At 42.4% G+C, this 22796-nt stretch overlaps 2 protein-coding genes across 5 annotated transcripts in view; one reads left to right on the plus strand and one right to left on the minus strand.

The window, feature by feature from the left end:
* The window catches only part of dok7b (docking protein 7b), a 30775-nt gene extending 22830 nt beyond the window's left edge, over positions 1-7945 (plus strand). For 3 of the 4 annotated variants that reach the window (XM_061769657.1, XM_061769655.1, XM_061769658.1), the window contains 4 exons: positions 1415-1489; positions 3882-3927; positions 3999-4121; positions 6187-7945. In XM_061769657.1, coding sequence (XP_061625641.1) covers positions 1415-1489; positions 3882-3927; positions 3999-4121; positions 6187-6326 — 384 coding nt within the window. In that variant the 3' untranslated portion in view covers positions 6327-7945. The remainder of the gene's footprint in view (positions 1-1414; positions 1490-3881; positions 3928-3998; positions 4122-6186) is intronic. The other variant, XM_061769656.1, reaches the window with a different exon arrangement.
* A 190-nt stretch (positions 7946-8135) lies between these two features.
* On the minus strand, positions 8136-21673 carry lrpap1 (low density lipoprotein receptor-related protein associated protein 1). The gene is made up of 8 exons (XM_061769659.1): positions 21398-21673; positions 20454-20598; positions 19031-19161; positions 16951-17071; positions 11858-12013; positions 11274-11356; positions 8596-8772; positions 8136-8471 (listed from the first exon to the last, which is right to left on the minus strand). Exons 1-8 carry the CDS (start codon positions 21560-21562, stop codon positions 8403-8405), a joined length of 1047 nt encoding a protein of 348 aa, XP_061625643.1. The 5' UTR covers positions 21563-21673; the 3' UTR covers positions 8136-8402.
* Between the last annotated feature and the right edge of the window lie 1123 nt (positions 21674-22796).

The raw sequence follows: 22796 nt of genomic DNA on the forward strand, positions 1-22796 counted from the left end.
TCCGTCATTAAATGTTCGAGAGGTCATCATTTTATTATTTTTTTTTAACCTGCCCTGTTCAGCTGCATGGCCATGCAGAATGGTGGATCTCTATGCCTTTTGTGCTGGAACAGTTTTGCTGTGCGATGGGGAATTTGAAATACGCTCTCTGCTTATTTTTAATTTTGTTTTAATTATTCTGATGTTTATTGAAAATGCAGCCGGAGAGACAGGTCTGAAAATGAACAAAAGCAAAACGAAGGTCATGTTCAATCGTTACTGTCCACAAAAAGACATCAAAATGCAGGGCTATGTCCTTGACACCGTCGACAACATCTATTTAGGACAACTTGTAACAATGGATGGAAATACAAGCACTGAAGTTGAACGCCGCATAAAGCTTGCCTGCGAGGTTTATGGAAGGCTTAGTGTTATATTCAAGAACAATCTTCCCATTTGCTTGAAAAAAAAAAAGTTTGCGATCAATGTATTTTACCTAGCCTCACTTACGGTAGTGAAACTTGGACTACGAATGCAAAAGTTATACGCCAAATGTTGAAAATAAGCATTCGTGACAATGCAAGTTGGATAAGACAGCAGACATGAGTTACTGACGTCATTAAAAAAATAAAAAGCCTTAAATGGAAATGGGCAGGCCACGTTGCCCGAAGAGGCGATAAAAGGTGGACTACAGAAACTATCAACTGGATACCACTGGACACAAAGTGACCACGGCAAAGACCTAAAAGTAGATGGATAGAAGAAATCATTAAATACACCGGAATACACTGGGAACAAATTGCAAAATATCGTAGTAGTTGGAAACGTGAAGAAGAGGCCTTCATCCTTCAGTGGATAGATAATGGCTGATGAGGATGATGATGATGATATATATATATATATATATATATATATACTTCGAGGTTCCACTATACTGGATACTTCTGTGAAAAAACATGACATGAGTTTCTGTTAAACATTGCAGAGAACTGCTGTTTTCCTTTCGATACACTTGTCTGATAACGCAAAGGCTCTCAGAAAGGACCATGTGACCTTGTGTTTAATTAATCCTCAGATGGCTTCTGAGACCATTTCTCATCATGAGCACATTATCATCAGAGCAGCGTGTGATTTCTGATATCTCGTTTGTGTGTGCGCGCGTGCTCGTGCACTGCTTTACCAGCAATAGTGGGCTTGTAGACTTACTGCGTAGTGATGAAACTGGCAGAAACAAAAGTGTGTTCTTGACTGAATGACAAATGGCTTTTCTTTACTCGTTCTTTCCTGAATTCTGAAGTGTTATCAGCTCAGTGTGGTGAAAATTAAAACACTGTGTTTTGTGTAATAAGATGACGTCCGCTTTATATTTAATGATGTTACTGGTTAAACAAACAGTGTTGCTTGTCCCTCCCTTAACTCTTGTGTTTTTGCACAGTGCTGTCATGGGTTTGATAACTACATCACTCCAGAGCAGTGGCGCTCAGCGAAAAGCAGAAGTTTAATGATGCAGGTAAGATTTGATCTGCTTGTTGAACTTTTTGGGTGACTTGTGCTTTACATGTAATGTTGCGCCTCGGCAATAATACACTCATAAAACGGAATATTAGGCTTTCAGATTAAATTTAAGGCTGAACCTCCATCCATCGATCCATCCATTTTCTTCCGCTAATCCGAGGTCGGGTCACGGGGGCAGTAGTTTAAGCAGGGAAGCCCAGACTTCCCTCTCCCTAGCCCCTTCCTCTAGCTCACAGGTGTCAAGATGTACACCTCACCTGGGAGCCGTACAGGATGCATCCCAATCAGATGTCCCAGCCACCTCATCTGGCTCCTCTCGATGTGACGGAGTAACGGCTCAACTCTGAGCCCCTCCCGGATGACCGAGCTTCTCACCCTAATCTCTAAAGGAGAGCCCGAACACCCTGCGGAGGAAACTCATTTCGGCCGCTTGTATCCAGGATCTTGATCTTTCGGTCACGACCCACAGCTCGTGACCATAGGTGAGGGTAGGAACGTAGATTGACTGGTAAAGTGAGAGCTTCACGTTTCGGCTTAGCTCCTTCTTTACCACATCGGACCGATACAAAGTCCGCATCACTGCAGACGCTGCACCGATCCGTCTGTCGATCTCCCGTTCCATTCTTCCCTCACTTGTGAACAAGACCCAAGATACTTGAACTCCACTTGGGGCACGAGCTCATCCCCGACCCAAAGAGGACACTCCACCCTTGTCCGACTGAGGATCATGGTCTCAGATTTGGAGGTGCTTATTCTCATCCCAGCCGCTTCACACTCGGCTGTGAACCGCTCCAGTGATAGCAGAAGAACACGGCTTGATGAAGACACCAGAATCACATCATCTGCAAAAAGCAAAGCTGCAATACTGAGGCCACCAAACTGGACCCTCTCTATACCTCGGCTGCATCTAGAAATTCTGTCCATAAAAGTTATGAACAGACATGGTCCACTCGGATGCAATGTCCCCCACCACCTCCGAGACGTGGGTGAAGTTCTGCCGGAGGTGGGAGTTGAAACTCCTTCTGACAGGGGATTCTGCCAGACGTTCACAGCAGACCCTCACAATACGTTTGGACCTGCCAGGTCGGACCGGCATCTTCCCCCACCATTGGAGCCAACTCACCACTAGGTGGTGATCAGTTGACAGCTCCGCCCCTCTCTTCACCCGAGTGTCCAAGACACGACCACAAAGTTGCAACCTAGGGTGTCCTGGTGCCAAGTGCACGTGTGGACACCCTTATGCTTGAACATGGTGTTCGTTATGGACAATCCGTGATGAGCACAGAAGTCCGATAACAGAACACCACTCAGGTTCTGGTCGGGGGGGCCGTTCCTCCCAATCACACCCTTCCAGGTCTCACTGTCATTTCCCACGTGAGCATTGAAGTCCCCCAGCAGAATGATGGAGTCCCCAGCGGGAGCGCACTCCAGCACCCCTTCCAGAGACTCCAAAAAGGGTGGGTACTCTGAACTGTTGTTTGTTGCATAGGCACAAACAACAGTCAGGACCCGTCCCCCTACCTGAAGGCGGAGGGAGGGTACCCTCTCGTCCACCGGGGTAAACCCCAACGTACAGGTGCCGAGCCGGGGGGCAATAAGTATACCCAGACATGCTCGGCGCCTCTCACCGTGGGCAACTCCAGAGTAGAAGAGAGTCCAACCCCTCTCAAGAGGACTGGTACCAGAGCCCAAGTCGTGTGTGGAGGCGAGCCCGACTATTTCTAGTCGGAACTTCTCGACCTCGCACACCAGCTCTGGCTCCTTCCCTACCAGAGAAGTGACGTCCCTGGAACCAGCTTCCGTAGCCTTCGGCCACCGCCCAGCTCACACTGCACTTTAAGTTTAAGTTTCTTGTTGCTTTCTCTGAAATCATATCTCAAGTAAACATGACAATGCACTTGCCTTTCCTGGGAAGTGAAAGGAAATTATGCTTAATACATGAATTACCACAACAACCAGGATTACACAAATTATATGCAAATGTACATAGAGTGTTTTATTTTTATTTATCTAGGAATCGTCCCATTGAGATATAAGATCTCTTCTTCCAGGGAGTCATGGGCATGACCCATGTTACCCATTTTCATAAAAAAATTGTCCGTCCGTCTGTCCATCCATCCATCCATTTTCTGTGTCGTTTGTCCTCATTAGGGTCCAGGTGACTGGGCAACAAGCCGGGTACAACCCAGACTGGTCACCAGCTTATCGCAAGACACATATAGACAAACCAGCAAATCGCAAGCCACATATAGACAAAAATCTTTTTTTGTTTTTTTAGTATGTGGGAGGAAGCTGGAGTCCTCTCTCGACTGCGTGGCAGACGTGCTAACCATTACTCGACCGTGCTGCTCAACCATGACTCAATTATTCGTACGCTTGCTTTCTAGGTTGGCAACATCTCATCAGGTCCATGGCCTTCTGCTGATTCACCAGGTTTGTTATATCTTCAGTGTGCTTGGGTCACTGTCAATATGTGTCACCAACTTGGATGTGTCATAATGTAGACCAGCTGTGTGTGAGAGAGGATCGCCATGACAGCCATCTGATGAGGATGCTCTCCTCGGTGCCACCCTCCGGCCCTCTGCAGTCTATCACACTGAGCACAGCCAGGTCACACTCAGCCTGTGGTAGGTTTTTTTTTTGCACACAAAATTTAACTGTGTATGTTTTTCATTTGCCATTCTATGAACAAGGATTTCCTTTTTATAGTACGTACACGCACACACAGCTCTGGAAAAAAATTACAGGACAACTACAAGCTTAAACAATTCAACAAAAGTTTTCTCTGAGTACTTCGGTTTCCTCCTACATCCCCAAAACATGTATGGTAGGTTAATTGAAGACTCTAAATTGCCCATAGGTGTGAATGTGAGTGCAAATTGTCGTTTGTTTATATGTGCCCTGCGATTGGCTGGCGACCGGTTCAGCGTGTCCCCTGCCTCTCGCCCAGAGTCAGCTGGGATAGGCTCCAGCACCCCCGCGACCCTAGTGAGGATAAGCGGTACAGAAAATGAATGAATATGATGAATATGAATGATGACTTCCAAATCAAGAATAACTTTGGGGACAATACTACTTGCTGTGTTGTGTCATGATCACATACAGTCGATGTTCGCAGAAAATGACATTAACACTTAACATTTGATTGTTTTGCAGTGGTCTCTTTATTTTTTTTCCCAAGAGCTGTATATATTGTATATACACACGTGTACAAAATTGTTGGTACCCCTCTGTTAATGAAAGAAAAGGGCCACAGTGGTCACAGAAATAATTTGAATCAGACAACAGTAATAATAAAAATGTAATGAAGAATAACAAATGAAAATCAGACATTACTTTTGAATTGTGGTTCAACAGAATTAAATAAAAATAAATAAACAATTTCATCAAACAGGCCTTGACAAAAATGATGATACCCTAAAGCATTTGTTACACAACTTTTTGTGCTGTAATCACTGCAATCGAATGATTTTTGTAACTTTCAATGACACTTCTGTACCTCTCAGCAGGTATTTTGGAGCAAACTGCTCCGGTTGTCTCATGTTTGAAGGGTGGTTTCTCCACACAGCATATTTCAGCTCCTTCCACAAATGCTCGTCCATCCATCCATTTTCTGTACCACTTATCCTCACTAGGTTCCCGGGCATGCTGGAGCCTATCCCAGCAGAATCTGGGCGAGTACACCCTGAACTGGTCGCCAGCCTATCGCAGGGCACATATAAACAAATAACCATTTGCACTCACATTCACACCTATGGGCAATGGTCTTCAATTAACGCACCATGTATGTTTTTGAAATGTGGGAGTGAGTACCCTGGAGAAAAACAACGCAGGCACGGGGAGAACATAAAAACTCCACACAGGTGAGGTCGGATTTGAACCCGGGACCTCAGAACTGTGAGGCAGATGTGCTAACTAGTTGCTCACTGTGCTGCCTCGCAAATGTTCAATAGGATTTAAATCAGGGCTCCTAGAAGGCCACCAGAATGGTCCAACATTTTGCGCTCAGCCCTTCTTAGGTGTGTTAGCTGTGTGGGTCATTATCATGTTGCATGATCCATGACCTGCGAATAAGACAAAACTTTCTGACACTTGGCAGCGCATTTCTCTCTAGAATACCTTGATAGTCTTGAGATTTCATTGTACCCTGTACATATTCAAGGAAAGCAGCCTCAGTACATAACAGAGCCTCCTCCATGTTTTACAGTAAGGACAGTGTCCTTTTCTTGGTATGATTCATTTTCGCATCTAGGCCTGTTTGTTTTTTAAAAATAATTCTGTTGAACCACAATTCAAAAGAAATGTCTGATTTTCATTGGTTAATTTTCATAATTTTTTTATTTATTACTACTTTTGTCAGATTCAAGTAAATTCTGTGACCAGTGAGTCTTTCTTTCATTAACAGAGGGGTGCCAAGAATTGTGTCTGTGTGTAGATATACTTTACAGTATATATACTACCATACCATTTCCAAGTAAACACAAACTTTTAGTCGTGTATGTATACAATTTCTCAAATCTGTGTATGATTGGCGCCAACCACATAGAGTTTGACAAAAAAAAATCACACTTCAGTATACTGAACATAACCAATGATGAAACATAAAAAGGCTTTGATATAGAATTAAAGAACATGTAAATGTACGTCCAATTCTTCTGTTTGCTCCCCCGCTGTCACCGCTTTCATATCCAGAAGAGGGCTCCATCATCAGGTACACCCACCGAAAGAACAGCGCCATGGAAGCGGCTCAGCAAGTGGGTGTGGACCACCCGCTGGGCAGGGAGGGCCGAGTGACTCAGATGGACAACAGGCGGCAAGGGCCACCACACTGACTTTGTTACCACCTAAGTGGATAATATTTCAGTGCTTATTCACTGCAATCTCAGAATAAGCTAAACATCTCCCTTTAACCTCCAGTTTTCTGCTGATCCGTAATTACAGAACAATCCATTCCACTGATAATACAGTAAATGCCTGGGAAGTCTGTGAATGCTTATTGATGCGCAGTAATCCCCCGCATATTCGTGGTTCACGTTTCATTTTTTAAAGCTGCATTATTTGCTTAAAACTCACCTATATGTGGTTCTCTATGTATTTTTGTGCTTGCTATTAAGGTCCTAGCTGCCAAAAGATGGCTTGGATTTTTCTAAACTCAAAACATCTGTAAGCCATTTCTTCAGGGAAATGTAATATATCAAATATAAAATACAGTATAATATATTTTTCCAGGCTGGTAGAAGTGCTATTTGATTGACAGTTGAGCAGGACGTGGTTTTAGCACATTCAACAGACACGCCCACAATGTTCCAGAGCAAAGAGAACAGTTTGATTATTCACCCATTTGAAGCCTCATTTAAAATGTATATTTTTTCAATTATTCAAATTTGGCAGGGTTGTTCACAACTTTACAATTTCACTTTACAAAGACTTTAAAATGTTATGGGATCAAAGTTTGTGGTGTATTTATGGATTAAACTATGAATATAGGCAATGACTTGCAGTGCCCAGTCCCTATCCCACTCTGAATAGCGGGGGATTACTGTATTTGTTGCGAGTTTATTCATTAGTGTGTGGTGTCATCCTTACCTGCATACGTTAATCCCACAGAATAGGTCAGATCCCTTGAAGATTTATATTAGGTTCCTTTTTTTTGCTGCATGACCCTTAAATCTGATGAGGCTCCCGTTGGAGGAGAAAGAGGCTATTCAGCAATATATTGAAATGTCACCCTTTTAATTGGTTTACCTTGAATTTATTTTTCCAACTCGTGTGCCGAGTGGAGCGCTGTTTGGGTGTGCATCCATCTGGTGTGCTTAAAGGTTCACCCCCACCTGGCATTATACGAAATTGTTTCTTTTTTCACAAAGCCGGCAGACAATATGATCGCATGACAAACTCAGGTCCTGCTGTCATTTGACTGTTTGGAGTCCCGGCGCGCTTGGCAATCATTCCACATCAGAGCTTAAGTGCGTTCGATTGAAAAAGCAGCTTCAGAGTTATTTCTCAGGTGCACAGTTCAAGTATCCAGTGAGACCGGAGAGAGTGATGAGTCAGCCAGTACCATTCTTCATCACAGTAATCGATGCCTATGCTCGTGGTCCGGGAGAGGGCACAAACTGATGAATGGTAAGGCTCTGCGTGTGATCCAATTTGCCACCCCTCTCTTGATGTCATCAAGACAAATAGGCTAATATTTGACGCCAATTTACTTTTATGGGTCTTGTGTGTCTGAGGAAGAAGCTTATGATGCTGAGTCATAGGAAGTCCGTATTTTCTCAGCAGTAGTCCGCTCATTTCACCACATGGATGGATTTCCCTGACAAAGCTTGTAAATAGCAAATGCTTTTATTTATGCCAAATTCATATGAATGATATTAAAGTATATTTTTCAAATATTACTCTTTGATGTTGTTGCCACGTATTGTATTAAATATTAAAGATTAGTGCAACATTTTTGGCTCCTCACTCCTTCACAGTTTGGTTTTCACACACCTTTTGTTGTTATATTGGTCAGCAGATTATTGCAACAGACCCAAGTAGTAACAGCCTATTCGAGACAGCAGGACGCTCCATTTTCATGTTTTTCGTTTGCGTTAGTCTTTCTGTGATTTGTTCCTTTCATGCTGCTCGTGAACACGAGCTCAGTGTTTCAACTTTATTGATTTTATTCCACAAAAAAAAATCTGATCATGTATTACCCAAAAATATTTGCTGGTTTGTAAGTACAAAAAAAATAAAACGGACAAATTGTTCAGTGATTTGTAAACTCAACAACAAATCAACAAGACTAAGGTAGAAAAAAAATAAACTGATTATTTTACAGTGACTCAACTGGGTTAGGATGAGAGGGGAAGCGGGACTAAGTTGAGTTCATTGATCCTTCACTGGCGTTGTCACGAGTGAGGGCCTCACAACTCGTTGTGGGCCAGACCCTGAGCGGAGATCTTGTTGTGCAAGTCCTGCATGTGTTTCTTCATCTGCAAGAAAAACACTGTCGGTTTTGAACTCTTCCTCGATTTACATATGAGCTCAAACATGAAGAGTAGACACACAGGGTCCTTAACGTGAAAGTGATGTTAACAGTGGATGCACTTCAAATACCTTGTAGCCCATCTCCCTGGTCTTCTCAGCAAGGGTGTTGTACTTCTCCTGGCTCCTCTTGATGTGTTGTTTGTCTCCTAAAGCCGCCACATGTTGCAGTTTCTGGTGGGAAAGATCCAGCTGCTCCTGATAGTGACTGTGCTTCTCCACCTTGGTCTCAAAGTGATGCAGCTCCTCCTTAATGGACAAAGTGGGGACTTTTATTTTACTCCCTGAAGCTGAAACTAAACAAAATTAAATCAAATGCAGGGTAAAGCTCTTGGGCCAAGGCCACAAACGGTTGGCCTTTTTAGCAGCTATAGCAGACTTTACTGAGAGATCTTCCAGACAGTCAGACCAACTGGACAATCACAATTCAGTGGAAACACAATCTTTAAGGTTGAGCTATTCAACCAAACGTTTCAGGAAAAAAAAAATATTCCTCCGAAGTCTTACAAAACCATGGTGGTCGAACCATCGCTGTGCCAGATGAAAGAGTAAGGCTTTCGCAAATCTTGTGAGACTTCGTTTAGTGAGCAAACGATTATGGCCATAAGTGCATGTCACTTTTTTGTGATGCCCCCGCAGAAGCACACCAGAAATAGCAAAAAGGAAAACTATGAAGAAGAATATAGAGCGGTAAATGGACGTGACATGGAAAAGCTGTCACAGTTCTGGCTGCTAAGTACGATACTGTATTTCTGATGATAAGGACAGAATGGGCTGCATTTAATCTCTTCTGACAAGCGGCCATTTTTACATAATGGGATGCTCGCTGTGTGCCCTGCCTGACAGTGCTTGGTCTCTTATGCAAATGAGCCACACGGCTGTTCAAGATTCTTAAGTCACAGTTAAAATATTAAACATTACCTGTCGACAGAGTTGATGCTTACAATGGTGCCAGTTTGGTCTCTATGAATTTTTTTTTAACAATGCATAATAAAAAATACATTGGGTATGGAAAGTATTCAGACCCCTTTAAATGTTTCACTCTTTGTTATATTGCAGCCATTTGCTAAAATTTCTGAAAGTTTTTTTTTTCCTCATTAATGTACACACAGCATCCCATATTGACAGAAAAAAACGGAATTGTTGAAATTTTTGGAGATTTATTAAAAAAGAAAAACTGAAATATCACATAGCCATAAGTATGGGGAAGAATGACTGCAGCCTGAGAAAGCGCGTGCTGCGTATCCCTCCTCTCCCCGCAAGGCAGAGATGCAGCGGATCCGCAATAAAATAAGTATTTGATTGACAGCTGGAGGCGGGATTTTCAGAGCACCTAACGACACGCCCACAGTGTCTGGGAGCTCATAGAATGTCTGAATTCTTGACAATTTTGAAGCCTGATTTCACATACTTTGCGATTTTTTTTAATTCATTGCTTGTTAACATTAGTCTTTTCTACGGTGTATCGAATTTGCAAGACATTTTTTGGCCTGTTTTGTGGGACTGTAATTCCCAGATCAGATTACAGGATTTTAGCCCCGATATTGGCCCGATTAGCTATCGTGGGCGACTTCCCAGATCGGGCCCAACATACTTTGTCGGGAACGACAACATTTCTTGGATTGTGACATAATCCACGACCAACGATTTGGCCCTACGACGGCAAAATGAAATATCTAGCATGTTAGATTTTTGGGGGATATTTTCCATGTGTGACATGTCGACAACTCTCCGACAGCGCAGCTTGACGTCGACCAATAGGATTGCGTACTGTGACCGGCGCATCACCACCCGTGCTTGCTGTTGTCAACATACTTGGTCGTCGTTGTCAACATTTATTCACGCGCACAAACCATTGTTTACCGAAGCTTTAGAGCATGATTCAACAGAACGTCGGCATGTTTAAGTACAACCGTTAGTTCTAGCACTAGCTTGCTAGGCTACAAAATACATTGTTGCCTGCTTGCGAGCCGTGTCATATTAAATGTATGTGAACATACCACAAGCACCCGGTGACACTGCATGTTTTTCCCCTCTTTATGTTCTTTTTTTCGCAACATTGAAGCAGCGATCCATAGTTTGATGACGACTTGTTGCCATGGTAACGGTTGCATCTGGTTGCGGTGAAAGGTGACACGTTTTCTGGTCCCACCTCCCCGACAGTGTTTGATTTGACAAGGTAAAGCCCAGTGATCGTAAAAGACGGGATACGGTGTTCTCGAAATAGACGTTGGGTAGTGTTGCCACTGTCTGACAAAGATACGGTAAGATTTGAAGGCAGTAGTTAGACATCGTGCCATCATGAATGACCAGATTTGTCTTGTTGTCTGATCCGGGCACAAACGTAAGCATGTCAACAAGAACAACATAAAGTACTTGTATTACGGAATCAGTTGCATTTATGTTCATTGTATCCTTCAGGTAATATACCATTAGTAGTACCAGGCATTAAAATGAACAAGAAATTGAAGCAACGAGGGTGTTCTAATAATTTTTTCCAGGACTGTAAATACATGTCAGAGTCCATACTTTTGTACTTTTAGTTAAGTACAAGAGTTGAATCAGTACTTCTGCTTTTACCAGTCTTCCCCCCCCCCCTTTTTTTAACACAAGCATCTGTACTACTTAAGTACAGCGTGTAAGTACTTTTGCCACCTCTGGAGGCTCCATTGTCGTTAGATGTGTATGTTTGTGTGTGCACGTGTCCACAGACAAATCAATGAGAGTCAGTGTGTCAGAGGAGAGCCTACCTTGAGAGAGTCCAGCTCATCATTGCTGATGTTTGCTCTCTTGGCAGCCTCCCACAGTTCGATCACACGAGGTTCCCGGAATTCTACAGAACGACAACTGACACATGAAATGTGTTTTTGCTGCCATATGCACTGAATACAAATGATTGAGAGCGAAAAGAAGCAGTGAGGATTGAACAGGCAGAGAACAAGAAGAAGTACAAGACTCACAGTGAATGAGCAAGAAGAAATTTGCCAACAGATATGGTAAGATGTGACACGGTGAGCGACTGGTTACGACAGCTGCCTCACAGTTCTGAGGACCGGGGTTCAAATCTGGCCTCGCCTGTGTGGAGTCTGCATGTTGTCCCCATGCCTGCGTAAGTTTACTCCGGTTTCCTCCCACATCTCAAAACATGCATGGTAGGTCAATTGAAGACTCTAAATAGTGTCTGCGAATGGTTGTTTGTCTATATGTGCCCCGCGACCCTAGTGAGGATAAGCGGCACGGTTAATGGATGGATGGAAAATGGTGAGATGTGAAAATAATGAAATGGGATTTCTTTTATTGATATGCAGAGTAGTGTGTGGGCGTTTTCCCTCACCGCTGTCCTCGGTGAAGCCCTCGTGGCTGAGTTTACGGAGGCGCTCAAAGCCTTGGTTGAGGTCTCTCATCTTCTGCTTTAGCTCAGTGTGCTTCTGCTGCACCTCCTGCTCTTTGCCGTCGCCCTCCAGGGATGAGATTACATTCTTGTGGATCTCTGGGAGTCAGAGGGGTACAGGTCAGGAGTCAGAAAAACCATGTGTGGGAGGATTTGAATGATGTGAAGAGGAAGAAGGGTGATAAAGCAATGATAAGGAAAAGTGTCTCATAAGAATTTTGAGGGAGAGATTGAGGCCATTATAATTTAACATCTCCTTGGCTTTTTCTTCATATATAACATTGATTTTGTGGAACGGGTACATAGGAGCCAATATCATTACACTGCACTGTCTGTAACTAGGCGGCACGGTGGCCGACTGGTTAGAGCGTCAGCCTCACAGTTCTGAGGAGCGGGGTTCAATCCCCGGTCCCGCCTGTGTGGAGTTTGCATGTTCTCCCCGTGCCTGCGTGGGTTTTCTCCGGGCACTCCGGTTTCCTCCCACATCCCAAAAACATGCATTAATTGGGGACTCTAAATTGCCCGTAGGCATGACTGTGAGTGCGAATGGTTGTTTGTTCCTATGTGCCCTGCGATTGGCTGGCAACCAGTTCAGGGTGTACCCCGCCTCCTGCCCGATGATAGCTGGGATAGGCTCCAGCATGCCCGCGACCCTAGTGAGGAGAAGCGGCTCAGAAAATGGATGGATGGATGGATGTCTGTAACTACCATCAAACTAACAAATGGACTATTTGTTCAGATGGGCAGTAGGGAGCGCTAATCTTCCAAGCAACCAAAAGTTTCCTATCATTGACAACCATTTTTACCCATGACAGAAAAATGTCAAGATCATCAATCATTTTGACGGATGAAAACACTAGAGGAAAAGTTCCATAAGAGCTCTACCACTGGTGGAAATGGCGCTCACGCTGTGTTTTCTCTCTCCCTCTCTGTGTCTGTGGGGCAAAAGACGGAGGCGTTGACCTGTGATTACTTCCCTGGAAGAAGCGTGTCCAAAGTAGCGCGGGCATTTTTCCTCTGCATCAGGGCAGCAGAACATGAGCTCAGCACTCAGAGCTAGATTAAAAACACAATGTGGTTTTTCCACACAAACACGTTGTCTTTAGGGACGTCTGGTAGAATAACAAAAAAATGGCTCTGTCACCTAAATCTCGATCGAGGGAGTCATACTTCTTCACAAAGTACACTATCTTAGGTCATGAGTTCACATCAGAATTATTTCAAATGAAAGCTAATAAAATGTGTTTTTTTTTCATTTTTACATCTCTGAACAAATGCATCACTATGCTGGAGCTAAGCTACCCTCAGTACGTTTACAACAATAGCATGACATTTTTGATCAATCCATCTTGAAATCCAATAAAAATGAAGGGAAGTGAAAGCAGAGAGGAAATGAACCAAGACAGGCAGTGATGGGAGTAGGAACTGAAGGTGGAGGCGGCATGGGGCTGATGGAGACTCCCTACCAGACAGCCTGTCATTGGCTCAACATTTAAGTGCATCAGACAGGCAGAAAAGTACCTGCGGCAGCTTCAAGAGACAAGCTACAGTGCCGAGCTCTAACAGAAAGCTTCTGTCACAAAACAGGCGGCAAGTGTCAGTCTCAGCCAGAGGAGACCAGCGCTAAACACAGTGACATCTGTCAAATGGCTTACGGCTCACAGCCTGATGTGATGTACTGGCCATGGAGTTCAAGGTGGTCAGTGACCACGGGCACAGTCTGATACAGTCTATGTCACAGGTGTCAAAAACAAGGCCTGCGGGTCAGGTCCAGCCCCTATGTAATTTTATGTAGCAAGCTTGCCACAATTTTTCCTTGACTTCAGTCAAATGTGCTGCACCCTCTGGTGTACACGCCTTAGAGACGGAGGCAGTCTATAGAGATAGATGAACTGAGTTCCACTTAGGGATGCACTATATACCTGTACTAGAAAAGTACTGTGATACGTCAAATATGAAACAATATCACATAATTTTAGCACCTCTTAGCAGCAAACAGTCTCCAAAAAAAAATACTAAGTTTGCTTGGGTCTTGCTGTTTATGCGTGTGCATACGCGTGTGTGTTAGGGCTGTACGATTTCAGAGAATAATCTAACTGTGGTGGCACGGTGAGCAACTGGTTAGCACATCTGCCTCACAGTTCTGAGGACTGGGGTTCAAATCCCGGCGCCGCCTGTGTGGAGTTTGCGTGTTCTCCCCGTGCCTGCGTGGGTTTTCTCTGGGTACTCCAGCTTCCTCCCACATCCCAAAAACATGTATGCTAGGTGCACCAAAGACTCTAAATTGCCTCTCTAAATAGGCACTTCAGAATTCAGGAAAGAACGAGTAAAGAAAAGCCATTTGCCATTCAGTCAACAACACACTTTTGTTTCTGCCAGTTTCATCACTACTCAGTAAGTCTACAAGCCCACTATTGCTGGTAAAGCAGTGCACAAGCACGCGCGCACACACAAACGAGATATCAGAAATCATACGCTGCTCTGATGATTATATATATATATATGTGTGTGTGTATATATATATATATGTGTATAGGTAAGTGGGACAGAAAATGGATGGATGAATCAAACTGCGATTTTGTTTTTCCTCAAGATTTAATATGAGATTATTTTTTCAAGGTCTTCGCATGTATTTTTCAATAAACACAACCAATACATTAATTGGTATTTACAATAAACAATATCAGAGTTATACATAAATTATTTGGTCTTATAAATTAGGTTTCCGGTAAAATAAAGGTAAATGAACCATGAATTAAAAAAATGTAAATTTGACACGTCACAGAGAAGTCTTGTTAACAAGCCTGACAATAAATGAATGAATTAAAAAAACGCTGATGCTGAGGGCGTGTCGCTGAGGGATCTGAAAATCCTCTCCCTCCTGTCAATACACGTACCACCTTTCTTCTCTCCTTTCCAGCGACGGAGAAACACTATCACAAGCTTTCACGGCCTGCAGAGAAGCAGCCTCTGAGCTGGCATAACGACCACAATCTTTGCCCTCAGGACAATTTTCCCTCCTTTGAAATTCAGCAGGCAACACGCATATGTGCCCGCGAACGGCGTTCCATAAGCGGTCAAAGCCATGCGACGATCTCCAGTCCCCCTGATGAAAGGAGGGAAGGAGACTGTGAGGCTGTTGTTTGGGACCTCCAACGACTTCTTTAACCGTTGGCAATGGGCTGTGGGGCAGCGGATCTCGTCCGTTTCGCCGGTGCCTCGCAACACGTGCTTGGGCGCCAGACGGCAAGACATGTTGCACAAATAACACAAAACTCGTTACACTTCAGGGAAGATGTGTTTTTTTAAGTTGAGGGCATAGTTTCATGGCCAATTGCACGCTATACTGGTAGAACTTAGGAGACGATGTTGACAAGAAGCTTGTTCTTTTGGCGTGGTTACGGCCCGTTTTCTTTCTTTTTTTAAAAAATTCCTTTCTACTTCATCATGATGAACTCACAGGTGTAACTATATCTGTCTTCAAAGTGCAACTCACTGACATGGTAACTAGCATGAGTGGTGGATTTGAGAGACCGGGGTGGATTAATTTGGTTTTACCATTGTATATAATTATGAGGGAGTGAAAACTACTGACAGACATTTTAGGAATATGACCAAGCTTCTCCTGTATTCGTGCAGTGACTCAGAAAGATAACACCAGAGAAACAACGTGTCTATTTAGAATGCTTTCGAAAAACACCATGCCACTTAAGATAAACATGAGAAAATAACCTGGGCAGTGGAAGCATTTATTGCTGAAGATTTTCTGTCATTGAAGATGTGTCATTTGGTCACTTAAAAATGCTCGATCCACGTTATGTCGTGCCATGGCACAATTCAGTGATGTTGAAATTCCCGAGAGTGGGTAGCCATTTAGTTTTGGACCAACACAACAAAATAGGCATACCGAGACAGATTCTCCTTCAGATGAGGAAGATGCGGTGGAGGCTGGTGTTTGCAAGCACGAAACGACCTTTGGGAATGAGTGGCACAGAAGTCGGCAAGTGGCGCGAATGTGACAGCTGCACATTCATGGACAACCATTTAATGAATTTCTGGGATTAATGTATTTCCTTGAAAATCTTTCAGTTTTGAGGCCCGGTACGAGACAAAGACAATCGAGCTGCTTTTGTCCTGATTTTGACCCTTCCCAACAAAGTATGTCGAACCCCTGACTATTTTGCGTTTTATAAGATTATCCTATAATATTATCCATGGGTCTGGGGTGTGTCAAGAGTGGATTTTTTGTATTCAAGTGGGTTCCCCAGACGGAAAGAAGTATTTTCCAAAGCAAGTCTTTATATTTATCTACACCACTTCGGCAATACTTGGAAAAGATCAGCGCATACCGGAGATCACGTGTGACCACATGAGATTTCGAGATCGGCGGCAGAACAGAATCTTTGTGCGCAGTGTTATGTGTTGAGATTATCGGAGCTCACCACACACAATAGGACCAAAACTGTTAAATGCCAGAATTTTTTTTCATCTTAATGTGTGGGGTCTGTCTGATTAAAAAATATATTTTAAATTATAAAAAAATCCTTGTGTGTGTACCAGGCCTTACACCGAACTACTACCAATAAAGCCATAGACGATTATTTGGCCAGTGTCTGTTTAAAGTTGCAAAATCAGCCAGCGCAATTTGTCTCAGGTTTGATAAAACATTTGCTTAATTCAACTATTTGCATATACTCCTCCCACAACACACAAAAGGAACTTCTCGCAACTTTGGCCTTTTGGCAGAAGCTTGTGTGTACCTGGTTAGTAGATCAGTTTCCACATCTGTGTGCTGGCGCAATCAAGTTTGGGCCCATTTTACACATGCAAACCTTTACTAGCTGACGCGCAACACACCCACCAACAGCGGGCGCAATCTGTTGGCGTGTACACACAAGTTAGCGGCTGCTATTTGGGATGTTGGTAAATCAGGCTCTAAGTGTGTACACATAAAAACATTCTGCGGGACGGAATAATGCTCAGTTAGTGGAAGTGTACGTCAAGTGCTTGTGAAGACAGAAAGGTTTAAACCTCACCCTCTGTCCTGCTCACAGTATCCATGAGGATGCTGTACTCGTGGACTTTGTCCTTGTGGTGCTGGAACTCTCTCTTCAGGCTCAGCAGCTCCTCCTCCGAGAACTTCCCGGAGCTTTTTGCCTGTGCAATGAAACACAAATGGAACGACTGGCAGAGCATAAGGACATGTAGACATACTAGACACCAAATAAATCACTATGAAACGTCATCTTGTGTGACGCGCAAAGGCATAACATAGTGGAATTAATGAGCGTCGTACCAAAAAGTTCAATGTACGCAAACAAAAAAACGTATTTGCATTAACACCTCACCCCAAACTAAACAAGATTTGCCAGCGGGTTGATTAATTTGTGAGACATTCCACATTGATCAACCAACTGTAACTGTTACTTGCAGTATTTGTTCACCTTCAGACTCAACACACACTTTTTTTGTTTTTGTTTTGGAAAATTAATAAAAGTATTTAACAGATTCATTCCTATAGATACCACAGCGCCCCAACTTAAACGATTTTACCAAATGGCTGCAATATAACAAAGAGTGAACATTTTAAGGGGGTCTGAATACTTTCCGTACCTACTGTACCTTGCAAACCGGACCAATTAGCTTCAGCATCGCACTACGTTTTCAAAACATGCGCAGAAAGGGCTCATTCAAGTCATTCATGTAGTAGTGAAACACATTTACTTCAATTCTTTATACACGAGATATTACATGCCAACTAATGTTTTTTTTTTTTCCTTACCAAACCCCTGACTTAACTTTTACAATACTTAAATATCTGCTTGCCATTTAGTCTCTTTGACTTCTCTCTACCTCTCTGTCCCACTCAACTGTTTCAATGCAACCGGTCAAGTCAGACGCACTTCACTGACTCTTGTTTCTGTTCGACATTTCTGCCAGTTCAAGGAGAGTTTTTGATTGCTTCTGTTGCCAAAGTGCTTCCTGAAGTGGGGTATAGTTTGTTTTATTTCCTGCGGGAAGAGGTGGCCCTGAGCCTGCTCCATTTGGAAAGTAATTTGAGATAACTTCTTGTGAATTGGCGCTACACAGTAGAACTAAAAAGATGATTGATTAATAAATTGAATTTTAATTATTAATCAATTTGCTGGGAAAATTGGCAGTTTTGTAGCTGAGCAGTAGCCCCGTAGAAGTCTCGTGACACGCGCTGGAAAACGATGACTAAAGAATCGTAGATCGAGGTTACAGTTGATTATATTAACTTAAAAAATGTATAATAAAAAATATATATATATTGTATTGTCGGAGGAATTCCCAGCATGCAAAGCGGCGTTGTAAGAATTCTGTGTTCATGTTAGTTAGTGTTAATCATTCCCTAAAATATTAGTTATCCCCTAATAGTGTTAATTGACTTTATGAGTTCATTTTCCTTCTTTTTGCTGATGTTGTTTGTTAACTGTGTTCTTGACTATTTAGCACACGTGTCAAACTCAAGGCCCGGGGGCCAGATCTGGCCCGGCACTTGATTTTATGTGGCCAGGGAAGGCAAATCATGTGTCAACTTCCATGATTCTTGTTAAAATCTGCACCGAAATTTCAAATAGTCATATACCATAAATGATAATGTTGAGATACCGCAAGCATTTTTGTGTTACCAAACATGAACAATAGTTGAAAAACCCATTACCCTTGAGTTCTGATTCCAAAACTAGTTCATAAATTTCGTGTGTAAATATGCTGAGGCGATTAAAGATTTTTATGGTTTTACAGTCATACCGGCCCTCTGAGGGAAACCGTAACTACAATATGGCCTGTGACAAAAATGAGTTTGACACCCCTGAAAAGAGTGTCGCATCACGAACAGTAACTCGACCCCTCATTGTACCTCACTTGCGGAACTTATGGGCTTGTGCTTGTAATGACAGGATGAAATAAAGCTGTATGAATAATGTAACCTCACAGTCCAGCCATATATAGTATGACGTGGTGGCTCACAATTGGGTGTGTCGCAGTACTGCCATCTTGTATTTGAGAACTGCGATTTTCGGTTTTGATGCAAAATCATTACGGCCCTAGCACACAAGCACACACACACACACACACATTAAACATACACACCTTGTTCCATAATTTGTCCAGCTTGGGATCTTCAAAAACGTCACCATCTTTAATGTCATGGTCCTTAAGAGAGTTGCTCTCCAGAGGTCTTGTGTCCCTTTTGCCATCCATCCCATACTTGGCCAGGATCACTACCAAACATAGGCAAAGCAAAACACATGAGCTGCTTTCTAATAACTGGGAGAATTTTTACTTAAATACATAAACAGTGTACGTTGTGATTTTAAAACATCTTTGAAGTATAGATGAAGCTTGGCTGAAAACTGTGAGTGATTGAATGCTAACCTACTAACGCAGTGAGTGATCTACACTGCTATGGAAAAAAAGTTATGGGTCACCTGGGCATTATTTCTACAGTAAGGAAAAATAGAAAAAAATGGTGTGTGGAGTTGCAGCTACAGGTACAACATCTTACACTGTTCTGTGAAGACTTCCTACAAAATGTTGGAGAGGGGCTTACAATCTCAGTTCTAGTTCATCTCAAATGTTTCAGGCTTCACTGAAAGTTCTTCCATGCCAAAGTCTTCTTAGCATGCTTTTATGGATCTTGCACTAGGGAAAAGTTATGCTGGAACAGAAAAGGGCCTTCTCTAAACTCTTCCAAAAAATTTTGAAACGTAGAATTGTCCAAAATGTCGTAGTTAGAGGAAATTAAAGGTTCTCATATCTTATATTGATCTCATAATATTCTTAAGTGTAGTTGACTTCTTTTCCTGTAAATTCTACAAACCTGACAAAAAATGGTTTACAAAATGCAATTCACCCAAGCATATTATCACTTATTAATGTTTCAGTTACAGCTATTACATTTTTTGATTTTAATGTAGTTATTGCTATAGTCAGTCACAGCACATGATACAGCACTGACTATTCAAAATGTAACAGAATCCTTCACAATACATTTATTTCAACCTGCTGTTTCAACTGAGGGGATAAATGTCATTTGTATATTTCTAAACTTTTACACACAAGAATGTTAATTCCCCAGGGATATATTGCTACCAAGGCAGGAAATCTGCCTTGCATTTCTGAAGTTCAGAGTACAAATCTTTTAGCTTTGCATGTTCTTGATTGGCTTTCCTCCCACATGCATACAAAGGTTAAGTGAAGACTCTAAATTAACCATAGGTGTTAATAGTTGTTTGTGCCTTGTTTAGATGGCCACCAGTCCCGGGAGTACGCAATCACTCGCCAAAGTAAGTTGAGAAAGACTCTAGCTGCCATGCTAACTGGCAACCCCAATGAGGATCAGCAGTGCACAAAATGGATGAATATACTGTAGTGATGCTTATGTGACGTGTGCCAAACACAAAGATAATTGATGACATTCAGACACAAGCTGGTGCAGTGATTAAGTCCTGCTCATAACAATATAATCCATATGTCTGCAAAGTGAATTCAACAGCCACAGAGGCAGCCTTACCATTGAAGTTACGGCGGATTTGGGCCTCTTTCTCTCCATTTTCATCCAGACCCTCAAGCTTCAACTTCTTCCATTGCAGCTCAGCCTTCTCCTGGATTTTCAGGTCACTGTGCAGCTCAGCTTGTTTCACAGGGGACAACTCCATCTGTCAAAACACAGGACATCATTCGACTGAGTATTAAAATATCTGTATCTAATATGCTGATCAACAGTGTATATTTCATACATTTACTCAATTTTATTATTCTCTGAAGAAAACAACACACATTGAAATGAGTTGATTCCCTGACTGTTTACTCAGCCTGGTTGTGCCCTTATTTAAAGCTCTTGACCTGCCAATTCTAAATTCTGAGCAAAGCACTCCAGATTGTGTTCGGAATCATTCATTCATTCATTTTCTACTCACTATACTGTATAGGGATTTTTATACAGTGGACAATATAGTTCACTCAGTCAAATGAATAAGGTTTTCGAACACAGGCATGACGTTAATTGCATCATTGCAATAGCATAATAACAATTTACTGGATTAATGTCAACTGGTCCACCTTTAATAATATCTGTCGAACAACTCTATAATATATAATAACATCATATTGTCTTAAGATGAGTGTATTTTACAAACTTAATAACAAAGCACTTTCATGTCCATCAGTGTTGTGATGTGCTGTACTTATACCGAAGGTATTTTTGTAGCACAACACGCATAAAATCAAACAATAGGCTTACCCTAGAAATGGAAAATCGTTTTTTTCTGTACTGGCGCAATGCATCATGGAATATTTTGTGATCATAGGTTGTTCACAATTCAAGATGTATCGTGGGATAACCTATACTAGTCATGAACAGCACAACACAGTAGCGAATTCACTTTATAGGGCACCAGTGGATCGGAAGTGATTCCTAACAAATTCCATGTCTTTTATCGGATTAATCATACGAACCCGTATGGCCTTGTTCCACGCTTGGTTCAACTTCGATATCCTGAATTCAACCGTCTGCTCATCCCCGCCGCCGGCTTTAACAGGCTCGTTCGACTCCCGAGAGTACTTCCCGGCCATTACACCTACACCGAGAGAAACAACAACTAGTAAATACAGTTCTTTCATCTTAAATATTAAACACCGGGTGCCTAAAATATAACTAAAAAGGACAGACTAGCCTAAATAGTCTGACAGTTGGACACTGTTGTTGTGATTGAGTACCGTAAGACACATGACCAAAGGAGGCGGTCAGTTCCGTCTTCGTTGCATTATGGGCTACGTAGTTTATTCACTTGGACACTCTAGCCTGCAGCAGTACGAACACAGACTTTTTAAACTACAAGTCCTAAAATGCAGCGGAGCGCCGTTGCCAGGAAGCGGAGACTGCCAAAGTGAGAGATGTCACGCTGTTAAATCAGTAAACAGGCACATCAAGAGACAATCTAATTAATCATCGACTCTGCCCTTTAGGGGATTCCGAAAAAAGGATAAAATTCCCGTGTTACAGATTAAAACCATGTAGGATATTTGTGTTCACCACAAGGAGAAAATTAGGCAACAATCTTTACTTGAAGGGTGTAACAGCTACCAAAGGTTTTAGAATTTTTTATTTTTTTTTGCCATCAAAACGTTGAGTCGTGCAGTCAGAGGCGGAGCTACGTGGCCGCCAGAATGCCGCCAGAATGCACCCCAGTCGATAGTTGGTTTCAGCCCCACCAAAAAGTTTCTGGCTGCCTACCTGTCATGTAGGCTTGCCCTGTAGTTTTTGAAAGAAGAGATAATAACCCAACATTGAGTGCTAGAAATATTAACAAAAGTAGATCCTGAATTGTAGCACAATGAGACGAGAAATCATCATGATTGACCATGAATACTTTTTCTATTAATCACAATCCATCCATCTATTTTCCATACTGCTTATTTGCTTTTGTTGAAGGCAGGCCAGTGGAGTAACGGAATACATGTACTGATGTTACAAACAAAAATATTTAAATTTGAATACAGTACAGTTACTGGAAAAAAAACGACAATCCGATGTTTACATTTATCAAAAAATATTTATTTATATTATTTATTATTTTCCAGGATTGCATTTTTAATGCAGGGAGAGAGAGGCTGGTTGTTGATTTGAGCCCTTTCCCGCTTTCAAACTAGTGGGCCAAGCAACATTTTCAGGAGTGGGAAAAATGGTCACAATGGACCTCCGTTTGTCTATATGTGGCGACCAGTTTAGGGTGTACCCCTGCTCGCCCAAAGTCAGCTGAGATAGGCGCCAGCACACCCGCGACGCTACGGTAAATGGATGGATGGATGTTTGGACGTAACCTTCATGCTTCTGCAGATAAAATTTATTTGGGGT

The sequence above is a fragment of the Phyllopteryx taeniolatus genome, chromosome 4 (assembly GCF_024500385.1).
Source record: "Phyllopteryx taeniolatus isolate TA_2022b chromosome 4, UOR_Ptae_1.2, whole genome shotgun sequence".
Taxonomy (NCBI): Eukaryota; Metazoa; Chordata; class Actinopteri; order Syngnathiformes; family Syngnathidae; genus Phyllopteryx; species Phyllopteryx taeniolatus.